At 43.6% G+C, this 23,754-nt stretch overlaps 2 protein-coding genes across 6 annotated transcripts; both read left to right on the top strand.

The window, feature by feature from the left end:
- Positions 1-2,032: 2,032 nt before the first annotated feature.
- LOC103711828 (non-lysosomal glucosylceramidase-like) lies at positions 2,033-12,201 on the top strand. Of its 5 annotated transcripts, none has more exons than XM_008798115.4 (19): positions 2,036-2,340; positions 2,722-2,877; positions 3,383-3,493; positions 3,609-3,665; positions 3,803-3,879; positions 3,961-4,060; positions 4,836-4,909; positions 5,935-6,035; positions 6,164-6,267; positions 6,644-6,697; positions 6,803-6,858; positions 6,951-6,989; positions 7,268-7,409; positions 7,826-8,010; positions 8,377-8,444; positions 8,667-8,739; positions 9,048-9,109; positions 9,428-10,625; positions 11,560-12,201. In XM_008798115.4, exons 2-19 carry the CDS (start codon positions 2,797-2,799, stop codon positions 11,813-11,815), a joined length of 2,838 nt encoding a protein of 945 aa, XP_008796337.2. In that variant the 5' UTR covers positions 2,036-2,340; positions 2,722-2,796; the 3' UTR covers positions 11,816-12,201. The 5 variants fall into 5 exon arrangements, with proteins under 5 accessions (XP_038970925.1, XP_008796337.2, XP_026662290.2 ...); XM_026806489.2 differs by having other exon boundaries at positions 2,670-2,877; XM_008798113.4 differs by having other exon boundaries at positions 2,659-2,877.
- An 8,137-nt stretch (positions 12,202-20,338) lies between these two features.
- Positions 20,339-22,024, top strand: LOC103711829 (3-ketoacyl-CoA synthase 12-like). Its single transcript, XM_008798121.4, has one exon. It carries the CDS (start codon positions 20,444-20,446, stop codon positions 21,794-21,796), a length of 1,353 nt encoding a protein of 450 aa, XP_008796343.1. The 5' UTR covers positions 20,339-20,443; the 3' UTR covers positions 21,797-22,024.
- The last annotated feature ends 1,730 nt before the right edge of the window (positions 22,025-23,754 follow it).

Here is a 23,754-nt window from a genome sequence, read left to right as displayed (position 1 = left end):
TACAAATATATTAATCTCACTTTTATATTGACATCAATTTATACAATTTGCTTTATTATATATATATTTATATATTTACAACGACCGCCCATACAGCTCTTGCACAAGTATAGCTAACAGAATCAAGAGAAAGAAGATGGCATAAAGCTGGAGGGCCAGCTATATAATATGTCTAGAGAACTTCTCTCATATGCTGAGCAGCAAAAAAAGCTCATTCAGTCTGCGAATCTATTTGTGTTCAGGTATCCCTAAGCATTAGTAACTCTTTTACTAGTGTTCGTTAACCAAACCATGATCAAAAATTACTAAAGTTAAAAGGCTAATATCCTCCTGGACTGGGCTCAAATGAAAAGAGATTAGAAACTTAAATTTTTTCACAAAGTCTCCCCGTCTCATCGTGTTGCACCGACTCTCATTTTCCTCCTTTTCCCTGCTTCTTTAATGATAAAACAATCTATAAAATAAAAATTTCTCCTGGACTATTAAAATTGGAAGAATAAATTAGGAATATTTAATTCAAGTATAGTTAGGTAAACTTGGTAGTACTAGTACGGCATGCGAAAAATTAGTATGCGAGTGCTAAAAACATGATATGCAAATATGAAAATTATAGTGATTAATATGCAATTTTATTAGATAAAAATAAATGGATAAATCGTGATTCATTTCTCGAGCTATCGAAACGTGCGCAATAAAAAAAAGTGTCAACCCACATTGGTTGTAGCACTCACCACAAAATACCATCATGTTTTTTCATTATTTTAGAAAACGAACACTGCATGGACCACGAGGTTTTCCCAGGAGAAAAATTGGACCTTGCTTGTAATCTCGAACCATCCTCGGCCAACTATTTGTAACATGAAATAGTTTAAATATTACTCTTCAGCACGTTTGGTTGCGAATAGAAATTCATTTTAAAGAACTATCAAAAGTGAGTAATTTTGATTTCTATGTTTGGAAAAAAAATAAATAGTTTTGATCTCTATGTTTAAGTTCTAGCAGCATATAATATGATATCGATTTATTAATTTTAAATTAATATTTATATTCTGAGTCATGCTTGAGTTTTACTCAATCCGATTTTGGATCTAGACATAGACTCAACTCATTATCTGACCAGATCAATCAAGTCCATGAAGAATTTTAGACCTTATAAGTTATTCAGATCGAGCTAAGATCAAGTACGAATCTAATCCAATCCAAAATGTTTTGGTTAATGTTAGAATGGAGTTGGATGAGTTTGCCATCCAAGACAAGCATACCGATATTTTCATGGCTAAAATATAATAATCAATAACTATATATATATATATATATATAAAATAAAATAAATGAAAAAGAGCTAATTTAAACTTGAATTTTTATTCAGAAATTTTTTTATTTCATCCCAATAATTTACCATTCTTAAGTTTATATATATATTGATAAACTTAGGAGCATTACAAATAAGAATACATCAAAACAAATGATAAAGTATTAAATTCAAACATAATTGGATAAAAATAGATGAGAGATGTAGTGGTTAGGATGCAAAAAATTATTTTAAATAAAAATTTATTTAATAAATTGGAAAAGATATTCAGAGTGACAGAGAATAAGATTTATATGATCCGGATTTTTGCATCAGACTGGACCGAGTTCAAGCTGGGTTGGACTCATTTTGTTGATCTAAATTAGATCTGAATGATATATATAGATCGGATTGGGTTGAGTTGAAAAATGCAAGACTCACATCTAGCTCGGAATTTAGACGAGGTCAAATTTTTGAACCCAACTCATGAACCTTTAAATACAGATTAGGTGGGATCTCACCGGGAGAATTCTAGGTCTATCTATTTGCAGCCGTTAATTCCATACTACCTAATTATCTACGTGTCAAACATCCATCATAGCATACTGGGGACATTGCGAGATATTAGGACACGTGCATGGCACGAGGCAGAATTGCGTGAAATCGGGTTGATCGAGAAAAGAAAAAGAAAAAGAAAAGAAGGGTCATGGGCTTTTCTTCCTCCAAATAGCGTGCATATCACGCGTCCACACCGACGTGTAAAAGTCGGAGACGTATCGCCGATTTCTTCGGACGCCCAGAAGAGAGTGGAACTGTCATGGAAAGGGCAGTAGGCGCAAGTCTCTCGTCAAGAAGACGACGTGGCGGAACCCGAAGCGTTTCCACGCCTCCTCGCGAAGCACTGTGACGATCGCAAGACTTTTAGGGTTTTCACTCGGAACGCGATTCCGATGTCTTGGAACAGTTTCGAGATCCTCCGGTTCTTGATAACGTCGGCAATTTTCCTGATATTTTATGAGCTATAATCGAGGCGCTTCAGCTGCTAATTTGTAAGTTTTGTTCATGGGAATCAAGAGCCCATGGATTCCCGGGAAAATCTTGTTATCCTTCTTGAAAAATTGAATGAATTACTTGGGGTTTTGGAGTTATCCGACGGTTTGCATATATGGGGACGCTTCTGCATCTGAATTTCTCGTGCTTTCTTTGCGTATTTATAAACATATTTTTCTGGTAACCAAGATTTTGAGATTGCGTGGTTTGATGTTATATAGTTTAGAACTTTTCCTGACTCAATGTGTAGTGGTTTTTTTGCTGCCCATAAAGCTGTTGCATTTCATTCAGTGATTTGATAATTGCTTTTAAAAAAGATGATGAATAGAGTTCGAAGGAAAAGATGCGGTTTTTGAGGGATTGGATGGTTTGTGGTATAGTCAATTTTGCGCTGGGATAAAGGGAAGCTCGGGTTTTGTCTGCTGGCAAAGGTCGCCTTTGGGATAATAGCAGATATGATGAGCACACAACTTTTTAATTTTAGAAAGCACTCCTGGCCTCCAGATGAGTATGTCAGCAGGGCTACGCTGCAGCTGGTGAGCCTTGTTCTCTGGTCCTTTTAAAGTTTTAATTTTCACTAGCAGCATATCATTCTGTTCTATAATTGTATACTTGATTGTTAGACTATGAGTTGATCAAGAATCGGACCTATTGGTCGCATGATTTTGTATGCTGACAAAATCAGCAGGCTTTTTGTATTTTGTTTTTTCCCCTTCTTTCTAAGGAAATGCACTACTTTTATAATTCTGATGACCTTTTCTTCACCAGTGAATCTAAATGTTCCATTTTTGCTATTGATAACATTCGTTCATTTAAATTTACTTGGAGGATCGATTTTCTCATTTGACATTATAATCTCGTGGTTCACCATATTTAAGCTTGCATTCTGAGGCATGGTAAGCCATATTTACAGTTCGAATCGGCTTTTAGAATTTTGTGCTGAGTTGTAAAGGGAAAAGTAGCAGCATGGATGCACTGGTCGGATCTGTTCCAGTGGCTGCTGTAATAGTGCTGATTTTTTATTTTGATGCATTCTTGTAGTTGGACTTCGATGGTGGTGCTCCACCAGAACAGGCATGGAGGAGGAGACTCAGTAGTCATGCTAATATACTAAAAGAATTTAGTGTGACATTCATGGAGGCAATCAGGATGGTATAACAATCTCTCTGAAACATCCAATTGGTGCTACAATTTTTTATAGAATTATCAGTGTGCTTTGATGATAATTTTGAACATGCTGACATATGTTTGAGGTGTTGAATTTCAGATGCATCTTGGCATTCGTCTGTGGTCTTATGTCCGCAAAGAAGCTTCTCAAGGAAGGGTAGCTATCAGCTAATCATTTTTCCCAATATTTGGCTATAGTGTGATTGATCATGTTTCTAAATTTGTTTTTTTTTCTTTCAAAAAACTCCATAGCTAAACTGCTGAACCCTTTCTTTTCAATGTTTATATATGCAGAAAGCGCCTATTGATCCATTCACACGAGAAAGATGCAAGCCCTCAGCTTCTCTAGGAGTTCCCCTTGGAGGAATGGGGTATGTTACATTTTGGATTTATGGTGGCAAGAGCACATTATTGAGAAGACTCCATTTTAAAAGTTGATCTCTATTATGCAGAAGTGGTAGCATATCAAGGGGTTTCAGAGGGGAGTTTAAGAATTGGCAAATCATTCCTGGTTCATGTGAATTGTCACCTGTCATGGCAAATCAGTTCTCTGTAATGTTTGATCTTTGGTTTGGTTTCTAGTACTAATATTTTGTTACTTGCCATCTCATTGCATGTTTTGATGTTCTGTTTGTTCAATGGGCATTTTAATAATCAGATAACTTTAACAATGATAACTATGATCATAACAGGAAAAGCTTATAACTTATCATTTCAGTTGGTTTTCTGATATCTTCTCTGTTGTTTCTTTCTATTAGGACACCAAATACGTTAGCTGCTTACTCTATTTAAAAGTGGTGATTTTTTGGCCTTCTCTCTAACATTGAAAAATGTAGGAAACAAAGTTAAGAGAATGCTTAGGGACAGAGGTCTTAATACCCAAATTTTATATGTAGAAGTCCACTTGATCCACCGATTTGGGATTTGTTGCTGCTAAGATGACCATGCGAAGTATGGATTGAGTAATGAAGCTCATGAAAAAAAATTGCTTATAATTGTTTTTTTTGATACTTGAATTTCATATTTAACTTTTGCCAACTCTTAACAGATCCACTACCAAAACCTTCGGTATTTGATGTATACAATATTCTTGTAGTTACTATCAAATAGAACTATTGAATTGGAAACTTTTTGCACAATTCTTTTCTCTCACACCTAGAGTTCTCCGTGGAGGAATCTGGTTTTAGACTCTTTCTTTTTTTGGTGGAGCTACTTCCAGCCATGATACAATTGTGACTGACATAACATATACATTTAGGTTAGTAGGCCATAACTTGTCCAATGCTTTTCTTCCAACTCGGGAACTTATGTTGCTTCTGTGCTGCAGATTTTTATATCCAGAAATGGAGGAAACAAAAGGTACTCATCCGTCTTAGCCCCTGGCCAACATGAGGGGATTGAGTAAGAATATCGTCCTTGTAGTTTATTTTAATCAGCTGCTATTTGCTTTTTTTTTTTAATTACATTTCTTAGGAAAACGTATTAAAATTATACTTGAACTAATTTAATGTTGTGGAAGATTAGTCTTATTGTCACTGTACATGCCCAAACCATGTTATTTATACTCAGTTAATGCTCTTCCTCTGCTTACTTTGAGGTATTCAAGCCCAATCTCGTCATTCCTGAAGTATATCAATGTCCACCTTAGCATTTATATATTTGTCACTCTTACATAATATTCTAGGATTTTGTTTCCTTCCCTTTTTCTTTTTCTTTTTCTTTTCTTTTTTGGTTGATTGCCCGATATCCTAAAACATACAACTTTGTGGGCATTTTCTAGTGTTAAATATACTCCTTGCACTAGTGGCATGTGTTGAGTATCTCAAAGTGTTTGACAGGCTTCACCATCTAAAAGTCCAAACACTATGACATTAAATATAAAAATACAGAGATAGATACATGTGCCAAAACATGTCAACTAGCAGACTAAGTTGTCTATTGATACTTTCTGTTAAAAGTTTATAACTAGTGCCGGATAGCATTAATGAGAAAGCAACAAAATGTCCGCCCTTTGACCATAGACTAGAAGTGCCCATAAAGTTGAGGTTAATATGGTCCAGGCGGTCCAGCATTCAAAATGTTTAGGTACTAAAGTTCCATCACCTGCATTGAAGGGCCAGTTGGGAGGACCCTTTTAAAAGCAGAGGCATGTGCTGACTGGTTCAAGTAGTGCACTCCATTCGCTGTCGTATTGGTCTGTGTGTCCCTTCCTCTTCATCCTCTCTTTACTAGAGTTAAGCAACACAATAATAACAATAGGGTATATCTGAACCATCACATTTGATAGAGCCGACATATGGATTTATTTCCATTGGAATGGTGGAGTTGCATTGAACATTCAACAGACTTTCAGACTGTAACTTCCAATGTACAATTTTTGTTTTATGGCATGGTATACCTTTTCATTTTTCTCCTTTCATTTTTAGGAAATTTGGTGATCAGGGTATATCATCATGGGATTGGAACTTGAGTGGTCAGCATTCCACATACCATGCTTTATTTCCTAGAGCATGGACTATCTATGATGGTACTGTTAACTGATATCTGTTTTCTAGTTGCTCAATTTTTCGTTTACTGTAGTGTTTATGTATAACTTCATGGACCTATTATCGTCATATCTAATCTATAATGATTTTTCTAGTTTTCTTTTACTAGGTGAACCTGATCCAGATCTCAAAATTTCATGCCGTCAAATATCACCATTCATACCTCATGATTACCGGGAAAGCAGCCTTCCTGCATCAGTGTTTGTTTACACTGTATGTATTATTAACTTGATACTGTGGCTATGTATTCTCAATATTGCCATTTCAGTACATTTCAACAGAATATTCATCATTTTGTACACTTAAAAGAATTCTTTTCACATTCTCATGGCTGACATTGGTGGAGATTCTTTCTAAATCATATATCATTTTGGATAAATTTCCACTAATTTTGTAAATCACATCATAACATGGGGTTTGCTGAGAAGTTCTCAACCATGAAATCACCTTTGTGTGTTGATTTGGTGATTCGGGGTATCATGAAGTGAATTACGTAGTGTATGTTTATGTCATCTTATGTGAATAATCGAGCATAATTTTTTTTTTCCCTAGGTCATGTCTGTATTGAATTACTGCTTCTCTATTGTAGCTAGTGAATTCTGGGAGAGAAAGAGCAAAAGTCAGCTTGCTTATGACCTGGGCGGTTTGTCATTTTTCCCTTAACATCTATTCCCACCTCATGTTACATACATCCTTGTTATTTTTTAATATCTTATTTTTATTTATCTGTACTTTTAATTTTTCACAGAATTCTATTGGTGGAATTTCTCATCAATCTGGCGGCCATATCAATGAGCCATTTATGTGAGTGATGCACTGATGCCTAATGGCTTTCTTTGTTACTTCTCCTCACCAGGTGTCTTTTGCGCTAATTGAGTCTTCATTTTCCTATGCAGAGGAAGAGATGGAGTCTCTGGGGTGCTTTTACATCACAAGCAAGTTGTCAATCTTTGATTCCTTTATTTTGAGTTGACTTATTTCATTTCTTGTGGCCCTAGTAACTTCACGCCTTCATCAGTTCTTTTCCCCCTTTATTGGAGATGTTCACTTTTCACCATTTCATGTTCTCATTTGTATGCTGGATGTTTGTATATTGTATGGATAGATTCCTTCAGTTACGCTCTTTCTTGTTTATTATTGCCGAGATCTGTTTTAATCTTAATTGAATCTGGCATAGTAGAAAGATTTCTTAATGTGATTTGAAAAATTGCAGGACCGCAAATGATAACCCGCATGTTACTTTTGCTATTGCTGCATGTGAAACTCAAAATGTCAGTGTGACAGTTCTTCCAAGTTTTGGGCTTTCCGGAGAAAGTTGTGTTACAGCTAGGGACATGTGGGGTACTATGGTTCAGGTAATGTTCCTGTGGTGTTAGATAATTTTCTTGAAAACACTCTATATGTTGCTCTAGATTGTACTCTTTTATGGCTACTTAAAGATCTCATATATTCTGGAAGTATGAAGATTGCTGTATGCTCTAACAAATTTTCTAATTTATTATCAGTATGTTGTGTGCGTGTGTGTATCAGCGTTTTTTATTAGATTTTGGAGGACCAACATAAATATCAAAATCTTCTAGTTTTTTAATTTCTTATTTCTTGGCTTGTATTCTGTCGTCCTTTTTCCTTTTCATTTGCAGAGATTTGTTGCTTACATGTCAAAAACAATTGTTGGTGCATCTTATATAGTTTGACATATTGGCTGCATATATAGGCCTGATGCCATATGCTTTGCGACTATTTGAAACTGATGCGCTTTTAATATCTCAAGGATGGATGTTTTGATTGGGAGAATTTCAATGCTGGTCCTTGTATGCCATGTTTGCCTGGAGAGACTCTTTGTGCAGCAGTTTCAGCTTCCACCTGGGTCGAACCTCATGCAAAATGCACTATTGCATTTGCTTTGGCTTGGTCATCTCCTAAAGTGAAGTTTCAGAAGGGCGGTGCTTATCACAGGTACTTTGCTGTCATCCCTGTTCGATGTTTCACTATAATTAAATATACAAGTGATTTGTTATAGTTCAAACTTGTATTAGTTTTACTTCATTGCTATGGCTGCAATGATTTATATTCTATCTTCCATGTCCTTAAACTCGCTTTATATATGCACACATTCATGCATGAACAGAAGTGAGGGATGCACTGGTCTTTAACACAGCCTTCTATTTTCTAGTGTTCGTGATTTCGATTCAAATTGATGTATTTAATTAAGAATTAAATTACTCAAACATGGAAATGATTATTGAATTTCAGTCCATCTGACTTGCTAAGAAATATTCAATTTTAAAGGCTCTATTATGTCCTTACTTTTTTGTACTGCAGGAGATACACAAAGTTTTATGGAACTTCAGAAAGATCAGCTGTCGATTTGGTGCATGATGCATTGACAAGTACGTATATCCATGGTCATAGTTTTCTCGTATCAATGCCTTGCAACTTCCTTATCATTGCGAAAACTCAAAATCACTCATATGCTGACATGCTGTAATCAGATCTTCTCTTTTGCTTTTGGTAATTTGTAAGATTTTTTGGAATCTTTTGGATGCAGTTTGTTGAACTACATTAAATCATTTGATAACACAAATCTGATACAATTTTTATTAACTACATAGAGTATAAGTGGTGGGAGGAGGAGATTGAGAAATGGCAGAGTCCTATCTTGAAGGATGAAAGGCTTCCGGAGTGGTAATTTTGACTCTTCTAGACCTGATAATATATGCTTTTTAATCCAAAAAAAGTGTAGATGTACTAGTATGCATAATGGAGGTTTCCATGATCTAATAACAGGCTTCCACGTCTCAACTCTGATCTTCACAAATTATTCTTAGTTTTTTTTTTTTTTTTTTGAGAAAACTTCTCCACAAATTATTGCGATTCACAGAAACGTGCATTGTTTGAGTGATTGCTTTTCTGTTACAGTTTAAAGTTTGCACTTTGGTCTTCAGTATTTTTCCCTGAGGTGATATCTGAACATATTCATCTAACGATTGCAGGTACAAATTCACTCTATTTAATGAACTTTACTTTCTAGTTGCCGGGGGAACAGTTTGGATAGGTAATTTGCTTAGCATGATTGTTTATTTTTTGACATTTTACTGAATCCTGCATGTTTTCTGCTTTCTTTTATATTATTCTCTGAAGATCTGAAGATCTTCAATTTTCATGGCATTCATGCTTGCCATTTGCTTTTTGGACCATCCCAGTTAATGTAAGCATTGCGGTTTAATTAATTGTTACTTCTGAAGCAGGAACATGTCAAGTCTTTAAAATCTTGATTTCATCTTAAGTTGCCTTTGTTCCACACTTTCATCACCATTTATCTTCCTTGGAGAACTGCCTGAGTAGTTTAGCCTGGTCACTTTCTTTATTGCAGATGGTGGTTCCATTGCCGAAGAGAATACCTGTCAGAACAATTCCACAATAATAATGAACAAGGATGCAAGAATTATGTCTACAGAAAATAGCAGCATGGACCTGATGGCTGAGCATAGTGCTGCATGTACTGGAATGGAAAATGCTGATGCTAACGGGGTTCCAGGATCTTTAATTTCGCAAGACAACTCTTATGATGTTGGGAGATTTTTGTATCTTGAGGGAGTAGAATATGTCATGTGGTGTACATATGATGTCCACTTCTATGCCTCTTATGCACTTCTGTATCTCTTTCCCAAAATTGAATTGAGCATTCAGCGAGATTTTGCCAGGGCTGTCTTGTTTGAGGACAGAAGAAAAGTGAAATTCCTAGCAAGTGGTACATGGGGAATCCGTAAAGTCAAAGGAGCTGTTCCACATGATCTAGGAATGCATGATCCTTGGTATGAAATGAATGCTTATAATATTCATGACACTAGCAGATGGAAGGACCTTAATTCTAAATATGTCCTTCAAGTGTACAGGGATTTTGCAGCAACTGGTGACATGTCCTTTGGGAGGGATGTCTGGCCAGCAGTTTGTGCTGCAATGGAGTACGTGGAGCGGTTTGATCGTGATGGTGATGGTCTTATCGAGAATGATGGGTTCCCAGATCAAACATATGATACTTGGACAACTCATGGCGTCAGTGCTTACTGTGGGTGCCTCTGGCTGGCATCTCTCCAAGCCGCAGCAGCAATGGCTCATCATCTTGGAGACACTGCTTTTGCTGAAAAATTCCAGATTAAATTTTTGAAAGCTAAACCTGTGTTTGAAGCCAAACTGTGGAATGGATCATACTTTAATTATGACAGTGGGATGAGCAGAAACAGCCGATCCATACAGGCAGATCAACTGGCAGGCCAATGGTACACTGCTTCCTCGGGATTGCCCTCGCTGTTTGATGACACAAAAATTAGAAGCACTCTTCAGAAGATATATGATTTCAATGTGATGAAGGTCAGAGGAGGGCGTATAGGGGCAGTCAATGGAATGTTTCCTAATGGAAGGGTCAACGACCATTGCATGCAATCTCGTGAAATATGGACTGGGGTAACATACAGTGTTGCAGCCACTATGCTTCTTGCTGGAATGGAGCATCAAGCATTTACTACCGCAGAAGGCATTTTTACAGCAGGTTGGTCAGAGGAAGGATTCGGGTATGCTGTTATCATCTAATTGCTTTGCATAATTGCATTTTTGCCCTTGTGGCCCATTCTCGAGTCATTAGTCATCTTTTATTTTTTGATTAAAATTAGTCATCTTTAATTCATTAGGTTTTATTACAGTCTATTCAGGTTAATCTCGAAAAGCTGCTATGGAATTGGCATCAGGGTTTTTCTTTAAGTTATATATATATAAAAAAGTTAACATATATTAGCTTTTTTTTTCCTGGTAAAATAGCTGTCTTAATAGGCTTTAGCTTATCGCGATCAGATAATGAACCATTTAGTCATGTGGCACTTGTTCTGCATGCCAGCAATAATGTTGGCTTGTCCACCCCCATATTTTTGCCATCATATAAGACCAGTGTTGTATGTGTCAGATGCATGTGAGAGGAAGCATGATGTCTATGATCCTGATGAAAAATTTTTATTAATTATGTTCACACGTGCTCTGAATTTTGGCCCGTGCACTTCTCTTGTTTATCTAACTTTAAGAGAGCAAAAACTGGATTGAGATTATATTTTGCAAAGATGGGAATATTTATCAATCTATGGATAGTGTAAACAGGTGTAGAGTAGGCCATCCATGGCATGAAGATTTTGTTTGTATTTGTTAAAATGATAGAGAGATCACCCTTCTTCCCTTTCATCTGGACTGTAATCAATTACAAGGAAGTCCAGATTACAGGTCACAACCAAGCCCAAAGGAAGGGGTAAAAAAAAGAACGCTTGCAGCCCCGCTGCAAAGCCTTCCCATGGTATTCTGTCTTCCTTTAGGTGTCTTTCTCGTTTCCTCTTTTGTATTAACTCTGTTTAACTCCAAGATTGTGTTAATCACATGATCAACAGATCGATGCCCCATATTATGTTCTCCCATACTTGTAACTGCATTCACGGCGTGTTTTTTTTGTTTTTGGTGTACATGTAGGTACTGGTTCCAGACCCCAGAAGCATGGACAGTTGATGGGCACTACCGATCCCTTGTGTACATGCGTCCGCTGGCTATTTGGGCCATGCAATGGGCCTTGTCACCTCCAAAAGCAATTCTCAAGGCTCCCAAATTTAGTACAGACAGAATCTACACATCGCCGCTTTATGCAAGAACCCTAGATGATGATGGTTTGAGGAAGAGGACATCTAAAAGCAGGTGTTTTCCTAGAACTGTTTGTCACTGTGCTAATTAAGGACATTGGTTGTGGAGATCTCCTAGTGAATGATTCAGAGGAGTTGCTGCTATTATTCTTTGTAGCATTTGGCAGGTGCAGTTAGGACCCATCCATCATGGCCAAGATATTTTAACTGTGTGACAGTTGCACGATATTGCTCATAGAGCTCCAGGATAGTAAATTAACTTCTTAGAGCCCTAATTGGATCTTAGCTTTTGGTGCCATGAGAATCAGAATATACAGCCCATAATTTAGTTCTAGGCTTGAAGATTTTCGTCAAAGTAAAACCTGTAATTATTTAAGGGTGATCAAGAGTCTTGTGGGAAATATTGTAATTTATCTTACAGAATGCAAAGGTTCAGAATAATTAGATCATCTTTCGATATAAAGTATAACATTATTTATTGTGTTGATGTTGTAATATGGTTGTAATTTGTCATGATACATAGCAGTATCTAAAGCAGTCAACCCATTCGCCATAAATTTTGGTTTGATTCATAGGATCGATCCGAGGGAGCCTTTTGTTTAAATAACTTGCAAAGGTTTGATTTTGTTTCTTCGGAAAATGTTATTATTTGATGCAGTAGTGGATGAACAACTGGGAGAAATAATTGTCTTGGTTGCTCCATACTCTTCAGCAATTTCTTGTGCTTATCTCCATATTGAAATGGGAGTTGGAAAAATAATTGAAAGTGAATTCTGTATGTTTACTCCAATATGAAGGAATCAGTTTGATTGTCCTGTTCAGCAATAATGCTATGCTGTATAAACTCTTGCCAAGCGGTCAGATCTTTTGGTATATAAAAATTTTCTGCTAGTCTTGGCTCCGCAAGGGCTTGTACAAAACGGTACATGTTGCTGAGCTAACTCTGCTGTACTTGAAACTGAAACAACTCAATCCATCGGATCGCGTCTATCGATCATCACAGCCCTCCGTTGTCTTATATCAGACAGGCGTCGCGGAGCATTCTCTCTTGAACGTCTCAATCACGAATCTGTACGTAATGCCGAACCCATCCGTTGGCAACACCATCGCACACACGGATGTCACGTGTTCGACCGAATGCCGCAACGAATGATATTATATGCGTAGGTTTGGAATGTGCCCGCGGCCGCTTCGTCCGCTCTCTTACTTCGCAGAGGTTGTTCCACAGGGAGAAAAAAAAACAAAGTAATTACGCGAAGAGGTTGTTTCAAGAACACCACCGCTCGTACACCCACCACCCTCTCGGCGCGAGAGCGCGAAACCCTAGAAATCGCTCGGAGGAGGTAAGAAGGTTTGGTGTTGGTGCCTTTTTTTTTTTTTTGGTATAAAAAAAAGTCTCGTATTTTCATCAAAAGAAAACAAAAGCCAAGGTGGTGTTGTCAACTTCACACAAACGTAAGCTTTCCAATGCCAGTCTTAGTATTTCCTCTTAATACCGTTCGATAGGGCTACGAGGTTTGGTAATAAGTCACCATTGGGGCTGTTGTAGAATTCACGCCTGGAGATCTAGCTTCATAGAGTTAACGGAGGAAGCCATGGTATCTTCCTAATTGGTCTTCTCACTCATCTGCTTTTGCTAGCTACTTGCTACAACCGTTTTTGGGAATGAAACTAGTTCTACAAATGTATTTTTGAAAGTTTTGGTGATTGGCGATCTAGTTGGCTCATCATTTTCATATTTCAACTTCAGACGAACATAAGCTTTCCGATGCCAATCTTTAGCATTTCCTCTTGTTGGGGGGAAAAATGGACCACCCCACAAATACAATTAAAGCGCCCAAATTCGACAGCAAGGCCGAGCTCGTGCAGGCTGCCGAGCTCAGAAAGCCGAGCACAGAAGACTGTCGAGCCTAGAAGGCCGAGCTCCAAAAGCTGCCAAGCTCAGAAGGCTGCCGAGCTCATCCAGGCCGAGCTCAGAAGGCCGAGACCAGAAGGCCGAGCACAGAAGGCTGCCAAGCTCAGAAGGCTGTCGAGCTCAGAAGGCCGAGACCAGAAGGCTGCCGAGCTTAGAAGACCGAGACCAGAAGGCCGAGCACAGAAGGCTGCCGAGCTCAGAAGGCTGTCGAGCTCAGAAGGCTGTCGAGCTCAGAAGGCCGAGACCAGAAGGCTGCCGAGCTCAGAAGGCCGAGACGAGAAGGCCGAGCACAGAAGGCTGTCGAGCTCAGAAGGCCGAGCACAGAAGGCCGAGACCAGAAGGCCGCCGAGCTCAGAAGGCCGAGCTGACCTCAGAAGGCCGACCTCATCGTCCACATACTGCGGCCATGCCCTGCAGCAGCCTCACCGCACCATGCTTTACTTGCCGGCCACGCCACGACATATCAACCAGGGACCGTACCCTACTACGACTGTCAACGTCTCACCATTTTCAAGAATGTATTGCACTGCGCGCCACAAGCAAGCTCTAGTTACACGCCATCTCCTCCCATGATGGAAACGGGCCATCCACGGCAACTCATTACTTCCACGCCCATGTTGAATCGTGACGGTAACCCATTAATTCGTCCAGTCACATTACAGGTAACCTTGGCACTCCCCCTATAAAAGGGGAGCTTCTCCCTCTAAAAAGGAAGGGTTGGGGACTTCTACATACAGTCCATCTCCTTCTCCAAAATTAAGCCCCCCTCTGACTTAAGCATCGGAGGGCCGGCGCCGGAAACCCCGGCCACCGGCTTTTTGTAGGTCTACCGGAGGACGCCGCTCGCCGACGGACCGCCACCCGCCATTCCAGCATCGTAGCTCCTCCTTCTCAGCCGACGGTCGCCCCCGGATCCAATTTCCAGCAACAGTTGGCGCTAGAGGAAGGGCCCGAGTCGTGACCATGAAGCTAAGGAGCAAAGGGGCCTCCAACGCCTTCCGGCGTCCCGCACCAAGTCCTGGACACTCAGTCTAGAACTCGCCACCAAAGCCTCCGGCAGATCAAGTCCCTCAGGTCCAACTAGAGGAGTTCAACCTACTTGTTCAACAAGTACAAGCACTCACTGCGGCCGTTCGAGGCCTACAGCAAGTAGAAGACCACCCTCTATTCCCTCCTCACGAGCATGAGTCCTCAGGACGCCGCTCGCAACGTCATTTTTCTGTAGAGCGTCGCCACCACCAAAGCTCCCACCGAGCTTGACCTTCGAGCCGGGAGGGCTTGTCGCGCATCTATTATCCTGCGAGCTCGCGCCGAAGCCTGACGCCTCGAGCCTGGGAGCACCCATCTGAGGCGGGGCCTGCCCCATGCCGAGCTGCAACAGGAGTCCCACCCGAGCTCGGCAGAAAGGTCGAGAAACTCGAGCGGCAGATCGAGGCGCTCCACAGCCAGAAGGCAAGGCGTGAAGATGACTTTGAGTTCACCACCAAGTCACCTTTCTCTCGCCAGATCGAAGATGAGCCAGTCCCACCGAGGTTCCAAATGCCTCAGATAGAGCCCTACAACGGGACCACCGACCCCCTTGACCACTTGGAGAGCTATCGAGCCCTTATGGCATTGCAAAGGTCCTCGGAGGCCGTGCTCTGCAAAGCCTTTCCTGCAACCCTCCGAGGAGCGGCTCGGCTTTGGCTCTCCGGTCTGAAGCTGAGCACTGTGTCCTCCTTTGAGTAGCTCGGCAGACAGTTCGCTGCCAACTTCGCTGCCAGCCGACGCCAGCGGCGAACATCGGATTCTCTCCTCAATATCAAGCAAAAGAAAGGAGAGTCCCTTAAAGACTACATCGACCGTTTCACCGCTGCAATGTGGAAGGTTCGCGATCTCGACCAGTCAATTGCAATGTCAGCATTGAATACTGGAGCTCGGTCCTACAAATTTGTCTTCTCGATTGAGAAGAGCTTTCCTGCCGACTTTGTTGAAATGTTGGCCCGAGCTCGCAAGTACGCCAAGGCTGAGGAAGCCATGGCCTCTCGGCGAGAAGCAACCGAACGACCTGCCAAGATGCAAAAGAAGCACCCCGAGGAGCGCTCCCAACTAAGCAGCAGATCCCCCTGGCGCGAGGAGAATCCTCCTCGGCCCAAAAGTCCAGCTCGGCAGTGGTTTTTCCTCCAAAAATTCGAGGAATACACTCCCCTCACATCCACTCGAGCCGAGATCCTCATGGAGATTGAGGGTCGGGGCTACCTCCGACCTCCCCCAAAAACATGGCCGTTAGAGTTGCAGAAATACTCGAAGAAGTACTGCCGCTTCCACCGAAATTACGGCCACGACATGGAAGATTGCTACCGGCTCCGTGACGAGATCGAGGCACTCATCCGCCGAGGTCGACTGGGTCGGTTCGTCCGTGACTAAAAGGAGGGAGCCAGAAGAACGAAACCCCAGAGCCCCCTTTATGAAGACCAAAAGGGTGTTGAAACCCCTCATAGCCATACTGTAGTTATTGCAAAGTCTGACGTAAAAGGACTTGTGGATAATAAAAGCACTACGGACATCTTGTTTCTTGATGCCTTCCAATAGTTGTAAAACAACTGGAGAAGATGAGCAACCCTCTGGCCGACTTCACAGAAGGTCCCGTACTGGCGAAAGGGGTTATCGGCCTGCTAATCACGGCTGTGCGCGCGGCCCGAGAGAGTACTGTGAAGCTAAACTTTCTCGTAGTCCAGGTCGGCTCGGCCTTCAACGCTACTATTGGCCGACCAGGCGCTCTCCGAGCTACGGTCCCTATCTGCCACCCCCTCGTGCAGTTCTCCGCTGGCCGAGCTTAATATGGAGAAGAAGACTCTCAATATAGCTCCTATATACTACATGTCGACGACTTTGTGGCCTTGGGGGGCAGTGGCGCAGCCTAGAACTCAACGCCTGCCCCCTAAGGGTCTCCAACGACTCTCCGCCGGTGCTGAGCCAAGTCCTGAGGGACTTTGGAGCTCGGAAGCCGTCAAAATGCCTCCAAAAGGTACAAGACGTTACTTCGGTTTTAAATAATTTCAATATTCAATATATTCCCAGGTTGGAGAAGGCAAAAGCTGACATGCAAAAATCTACATCTCCAACGTCGCCCCGATCTGAGTGGAGGCGCACGGTCGCCAACGGACAAGGTCCGTCGTCTCCGGATATCTACATCTTCAACGTCGCCCCGATCTGAGTGGGAGCGCACGGTCGCCAACGGACAAGGTCCGTCGTCTCCGGATATCTACATCTCCAACGTCGCCCCGATCTGAGTGGGAGCACACGGTCGCCAACGGACAAGGTCCGTCGTCTCCGGATATCTACATCTCCAACGTCGCCCCGATCTGAGTGGGGGCGCACGGTCGCCAACGGACAAGGTCCGTCGTCTCCGGATATCTACATCTCCAACGTTGCCCCGATCTGAGTGGGGGCGCACGGTCACCAACGGACAAGGTCCGTCGTCTCCGGATATCTACATCTCCAACGTCGCCCCGATCTGAGTGGGGGCGCACGGTCGCCAACGGACAAGGTCCGTCGTCTCCGGATATCTACATCTCCAACGTCGCCCCCGATCTGAGTGGGAACGCACGGTCGCCAACGGACAAGGTCCGTCGTCTCCGGATATCTACATCTCCAACGTCGCCCCGATCTGAGTGGGGGCGCACGGTCGCCAACGGACAAGGTCCGTCGTCTCCGGATATCTACATCTCCAACGTCGCCCCGATCTGAGTGGGAACGCACGGTCGCCAACGGACAAGGTCCGTCGTCTCCGGATATCTACATCTCCAACGTCGCCCCGATCTGAGTGGGGGCGCACGGTCGCCAAGGGACAAGGTCCGTCGTCTCCGGATATCTACATCTCCAATGTCGCCCCGATCTGAGTGGGAGCGCACGGTCGCCAACGGACAAGGTCTGTCGTCTCCGGATATCTACATCTCCCTGCTGAGTCGACCACAAGCCAAATAAGGCCACTGAGTCGACCTGAAACACTTAACTCCAACTGCATGAGAGGTACACACTACTTGGCACGCACATCTCCATATATATTTGGCTATATTACAGGATGATCGACGACTGGACTACTTCCTTCGCCCGAGCCAAAAAGCAGCTCAAACTCGGAAGTCGGGGGTAGTGTTGGGGGGAAAAATGGACCACCCCACAAATACAATTAAAGCACCCAAATTCGACAGCAAGGCCGAGCTCATGCGGACTGCCGAGCTCAGAAGGCTGCCGAACTTAGAAAGCCGAGCACAGAAGGCTGTCGAGCCCAGAAGGCCGAGCTCAAAAGGCTGCCGAGCTCAGAAAGCTGCCGAGCTCATCCAGGCCGAGCTCAGAAGGCTGAGACCAGAAGGCCGAGCACAGAAGGCTGCCGAGCTCAGAAGACTATCGAGACCAGAAGGCTGCCGAGCTCAAAAGGCTGCTCGAGCAGAGAAGGCTGTCGAGCTCAGAAGACCGAGCACAATAGGCCGAGACCAGAAGGCCGAGCTCAGAAGGTCGAGCTGACCTTAGAAGGCCGAGCTCATCATCCACATACTGCGGCCATGCCCTGCAGCAGTCTCACCGCACCATGCTTTACTTGCCGGCCACGCCACGACATATCAACCAGGGACCATACCCTGCTACGACTGTCAACATCTCACCATTCCCAAGAATGTACTGCACTGCGCGCCACAAGCAAACTCTGGCTACACGCCATCTCCTCCCATGGTGGAAACGGGCCATCCACGGCAACTCATAACTTCCATGTCCACGTCGAATCGTGATGGTAACCCATTAATTCGTCCAGTCACATCACAGGTAACCCTGGCACTCCCCCTATAAAAGGGGAGCTTTTCCCTCTAAAAAGGGAGAGTTGGGGACTTCTACATACAGTCTATCTCCTTCTTCAAAATTAAGCCCCCTTCTGACTTAAGCATCGGAGGGCCGACGCCGGAAACTCCGGTCACCGGCTTTTTGTAGATCTACCGGAGGACGCCGCTTACCGACGGACCGCCACCCGCCATTCTAGCATCGTAGCTCCTCCTTCTCAGCCGACGGTCGCCCCCAGGTCCAATTTCCAGCAACACCTCTTAACGTTGTTCGATAGGGCTAGGAGGTTTGGTAATAAGTCACTATTGGGGTTGTTGTGGAATTCATATATGCCTGGAGATCCAGCTTCATAGGGTTAACTGAGGAAGCCATGGTATCTTCCTACTTGGTCTTCTCACTCATCTGCTTTTGCTTGCAACTTGCTACAACTGTTTTTGGGAATGAAATCAGTTTTATAAATGTATTTTTGAAAGTTTTGATAATTAGTGATCTAGTTGGCTCATTATTTTCATATTTCAACTTCAGATGAACGTAAGCTTTCCATTAATGCCAATCTTCCCATCCTGGCCTACCCTTGAGAGTGGCAGTGACAGACAATGGGCTCTGTATGATTCTGACCCTTGAGGGTGGCAATGGAGTTTGATCAAACGTGAATCTAACCCCTGAGACTCGCATGCATCCGCAGCAGCTATATGCTGCTCGGCGAGACTTTACACCTCCACCTGGTGTATATCGGGGCCACAGATAGAGCTGGAAAGGATCGTTCTCAGAGAAGGTCAGGCGGCAATCAGGCCTTAGGAGAGCAAAGTATGGTATCCTCACAAGCATGCATCTGTAGATCGTACACAGCCAACACTGCAGAAGATCATCAAAATGATCTGATGAGGCTTGGATATCTACCAGCTCCGGAGGCCGTTCAACTAGAATCTACAATGGATAATCAGAATCAATGTAATTGTTATGCGAATTGGATCGAGTTGCACGAGGCAACTAGATTATATCTATTGCTAACCCGGTTCTAATCACGAAGGGCATGTATCCTCTAACATTTCAATCCGCCCAGTCGAGCAGATGTCAGTGATCAGAGTTGGTGCGTGTCCAAAAGGCATCATATGACTATTGCAGTTGCACCTAAATCTCACAGACTAATAAATGGCTCCAAATTCTTGGACCATATATAGAACGGAAGCTGGCAGATTTGAAGTCTGCGCGCATGTCGAGTTTTCTTGGATCGAGCAGCTAAACGCGGACCAAGACATGGTCTAATTCCATAAATATGTCGATCTAAGCTGACCGTTGTCCGAGCATAATTTAGTTTATCTGGCAGTTACTAGCGAAACACCTCATCCTCGTGCGTTGCAATCTGATGGCCCTTGTGCATCATCCTTCCTTCTTGTTTCTCGCAAGGCGTGGTCACTTCTTTCATGGAGGTCAATGAATCTGATCCGTGGCCCACAGTTTCTGGGTTGAAGTCTAGAAGTGTGTTCTCCGTTCATATTTTCTCTCTTTCTTAATGAAAAAAAGAAGATCGGGCATCAACTTGGCTGCATAAATTTCAGCATGGCCCCATGCTTACCGTGCGGATCATGGCAGCCGTCTTAGGACATCAAGTTGGCCTCTAAATTTTCGGTTAGTAGTTGGTTGTTGGGCCAAGGTGACAGCCCATACAGCTCGACTCCGACTCATTTCCAGACAAGTGGACCGTCGACTCTAGCTTGTCCGGAAGCTGAGATTTTCGCTTTGATTTGGCTGGAACTGCACTGTTTCAACATGACCGAACGGCCGGTCATATAAATTCTCGTGAGATCACTTGATGTGGCTCAATTCTCGCATGACCAACCGATTTAGTTGGAAAGTTGGCAGCGATGAGAGTGCATTAAAAAAGCCCGACGATGCCCTCGCCTCTCCCCTACAAATAGTCTCCCCCCAGCTCATACGAGCCACTCCATAGAATAGAGGAAGAGAAAGGCCGGTCTCATCCTCTCCTATCACCCTCATGGAGCTCTTGTCGCTGGCATCCGCCATCCTTCTCCTCTGCTCTTTATTCCTTGTATGGAGAGTCTTCGACGGGAGGAGGAACCGGAACTGCTACCTCCTCGACTACATCTGCTTCAAGGCGTCGGACAGCCGCATGATCTCCACCGAGCTCAGCGGCGACATCATCTACCGCAACGAGAACCTGGGCCTCCCCGAATACAAGTTCCTCCTCAAGGTCATCGTCAACTCCGGCATCGGCGAGCAGACCTACGGCCCGAAGAATATAGTCGACGGGCGCGAGAATTCGCCGACCCACGAGGACGGCATCTCCGAGATGGACGACTGCTTCAACGCCACGCTCGAGGAGCTCTTCCGCAAGTCAGGCTTCGGCCCGTCGGACATCGACATGCTCGTGGTCAGCGTCTCCATGTTCTCCCCCGGCCCCTCCCTCGCGTCGCGGATCGTGCAGCGGTACGGGATGCGGGAAGACATCAAGGTCTTCAACCTCTCCGGGATGGGGTGCAGCGCGAGCCTCATCGCAGTCCAGCTGGTCAGGGATGTCTTCAGGGTGCGCAAGAAGATGCTGGCCGTCGTGGCGACATCCGAGTCCATCAGTCCGAACTGGTACTCCGGCAGCGACAAGTCGATGATGCTGGGGAACTGCCTCTTCCGTTCCGGCGGCTGCACCATGCTTCTCACCAACGATCCCGCGCTGAAGCGCCGCGCGAAGATGCGCCTCGGGTGCCTCGTGCGCACCCACATCGGCGCCAGCGACGACGCCCACGGCTGCGCGATGCAGAAGGAGGACGACGTCGGGCGCGTCGGGTTCCACCTCAGCAAGAGCCTCCCGAAGGCGGCGGCGCGCGCCTTCTCGGACAACCTCCAAACGCTAGCTCCGCAGGTGCTCCCCGTGAGGGAGCTCCTCCTTTACATCGCCCGGGGTGTTCGGCAGATGCTGAACGGCGGCAGCAAGGACCCGACGGCGGCCGCGAGAGTGAACTTCAAGGCCGGGGTGGAGCACTTCTGCCTCCACCCCGGGGGGGCGGCGGTGATCGAGGGGGTGGGGAGGAGTCTCGGGCTCACCAAGTATGACCTGGAGCCTGCGAGGATGACGCTGCACCGGTGGGGGAACACGTCGGCCAGCAGCCTGTGGTACGTGCTCGGTTACATGGAAGCCAAGAAGAGGCTGAGGAGGAGCGACAGGGTGCTGATGATAAGCTTCGGGGCGGGCTTCAAGTGCAACAGCTGCTTGTGGGAGGTGCTGAGAGACCTCGAGGATGGGGGCGTGTGGGAGGATTGCATCCAGAGCTACCCTCCTCAATCCTTAGTCAATCCCTTCATGGAGAGGTACGGCTGGATCAATGACGGCTGAGCTCTCCATCTGTAGTTCATTACCCTTTTCCTTTCCTTCATGTTTTTGGAAGATGATGAATCTATATATATATATATATATAGATTACAGATGTCTTCATGCGTGGTGTGGTCTTTGTTTTTATTTCTTTTTTCCTTCAATTCCCCCTCTTTGTTTGATTTGTTCGATTACTTTGAATAAGTTACCATTGGACCTATCAAAATCAATAAACAAACAAATAACTTATTATTCTGTTGATTGGGTTGGTGAGGGCTCACCATCATCAGAAGTTGCACGACGTATTATTAATTTTGGGAGTGGAGGTAACAGGGATATCGCAGTTTTGTCGATAACAGCTGATTCGCTGTATCCGGGTTCCATGCAGGGGGGCACCCCACGAGCATAGGTGCTCTGCTCTCGGCTTTTAATTTCAGAAATTAATGCTGGGTCTGAGAGCATGTGTGACCGCATACATCTGTTGTTCTTAGGCTCGACTTGGGTCTTGCCCACATGGTTTCTCCATCAAAAGCTTATGAACATTAGTACACAGCCACTTACTTCGCTATACAAGCACTGTACCGTTAGTCCTTCTTTTTTTGAAAAAAAAAAAAGAAGATTTCCTTTGGATATACTACTTACTGCATTACCGCTTTCTCTGCAAAAAAGATATACTGCATGCCATCCTTAGTTCCAAGGGATTCGCATCCCTCTTGGGACCACGAAAGGACCGATCGAGCCGCAGAACAGAGCGGGGCCACATATCCATGCATGTGAACCACAAAGCTGAGGCATTGTTAATTAGATGATTAATTTTCGAAATTCCGGGATATATATCTACAAAGCTTGCACATAGAGAAGGTACGGAGTGGTTCTTTATCTTATCATTGCCTTAAGGTTTGGAACTGAACTGCAAGCATATATATAATTAAGGATATTGCTAAGAGTTAGCAGTCGAAGGGAGTTTGAACTGTGAAGAAATTACCGGTGCGCACAGAGAAGGAGCTGTGAGGGAGAGAATGCAGAGAATACGCCCTTGACTATATGGAGGATAAGGAATTAGGCAGCCTAGGGACTGATTTTTTTTCTGATCTTATTGTTGAGAAAGGAAAGCAGGCAAAGCCAAGCAGGCAAGTGGGCTGGGGGCAAAGGCACCATGAGAAGCATAGACTTGATGGTTGTTAGACTGTACTAAAAATTTTTATAATAGAATGGAAAAGAAAATGAACAATTATAATTTTTTTGTTAGTGGATCATAAAAAAGGACAAGGAATGCTTTAAGTTTTAACTGATGCTTGATACCTGCAAGACCTGCACAAGATCTTATTTAATGTACTGTCTCGCTTACAGCGTTCTTGAGTCGCTCCCAACAGTAGCGATCGCTAAAAAAAATAAATAAAGTTGCGTGAGATGATTCTATCAAACGAGGGACAGGTCTTGAAGGCACCATAACTGTTATTTATTGGCCTACCGGACGCCAATCTGCTGCAATGCAAGTATGCAACATTATAACCTGGTCCTCGTTTGGCCAAAAGGATATGATACATTGAATAAAAATATTTCAACCATTCGATATTTATTATCATACTTGTAACCCGTCCAATATAAGTATATGTCTTGCAAGTGAGGAAGCAACCGGGGGAGCGAAATTTGGAAGGCAGAGGTGTATTTTTTTCGAATTCCTCATTATAATTGCTATTAAATTAAAAGTTAAATTACATATTATCCTGGTGGCCATAGCTCTCTTCTTGGAAACTAGAGGCTTTAGATATTTAGATGATGCATTCCAAAAAACTAACGGTACACGGTTTAGTACAGATGGACCTTCCATTTTTTCTCTTCTATGTGTGCAAATATAAAATTAATAAGAAACTATAAAATAAAATAGTTGCTTGAACAATAATAAATATAACAGCAACTATCAAATCAGTACAGCTGGTTTTTAAAATCTTAATTTGCCAAATAATTATGAGCGTATGGCT

Source organism: Phoenix dactylifera, chromosome 17, assembly GCF_009389715.1.
Source record: "Phoenix dactylifera cultivar Barhee BC4 chromosome 17, palm_55x_up_171113_PBpolish2nd_filt_p, whole genome shotgun sequence".
NCBI classification, from domain to species: domain Eukaryota; kingdom Viridiplantae; phylum Streptophyta; class Magnoliopsida; order Arecales; family Arecaceae; genus Phoenix; species Phoenix dactylifera.
The sequence above is the reverse complement of the archived record's forward strand: the minus strand, read 5'-3'. Positions and strand labels throughout refer to the sequence as shown.

Bases quoted from the DNA above. Each gene is read 5' to 3' on its own strand.
- LOC103711829 (XM_008798121.4), top strand. From the start codon at position 20,444: ATGGAGCTCTTGTCGCTGGCATCCGCCATCCTTCTCCTCTGCTCTTTA.
- LOC103711828 (XM_008798115.4), top strand. From the start codon at position 2,797: ATGATGAGCACACAACTTTTTAATTTTAGAAAGCACTCCTGGCCTCCA. The intron at 3,880-3,960 runs GTATGTTACATT...TCTATTATGCAG, and splicing joins GTTCCCCTTGGAGGAATGGG to AAGTGGTAGCATATCAAGGG. The intron at 8,740-9,047 runs GTAATTTTGACT...TAACGATTGCAG, and splicing joins GATGAAAGGCTTCCGGAGTG to GTACAAATTCACTCTATTTA.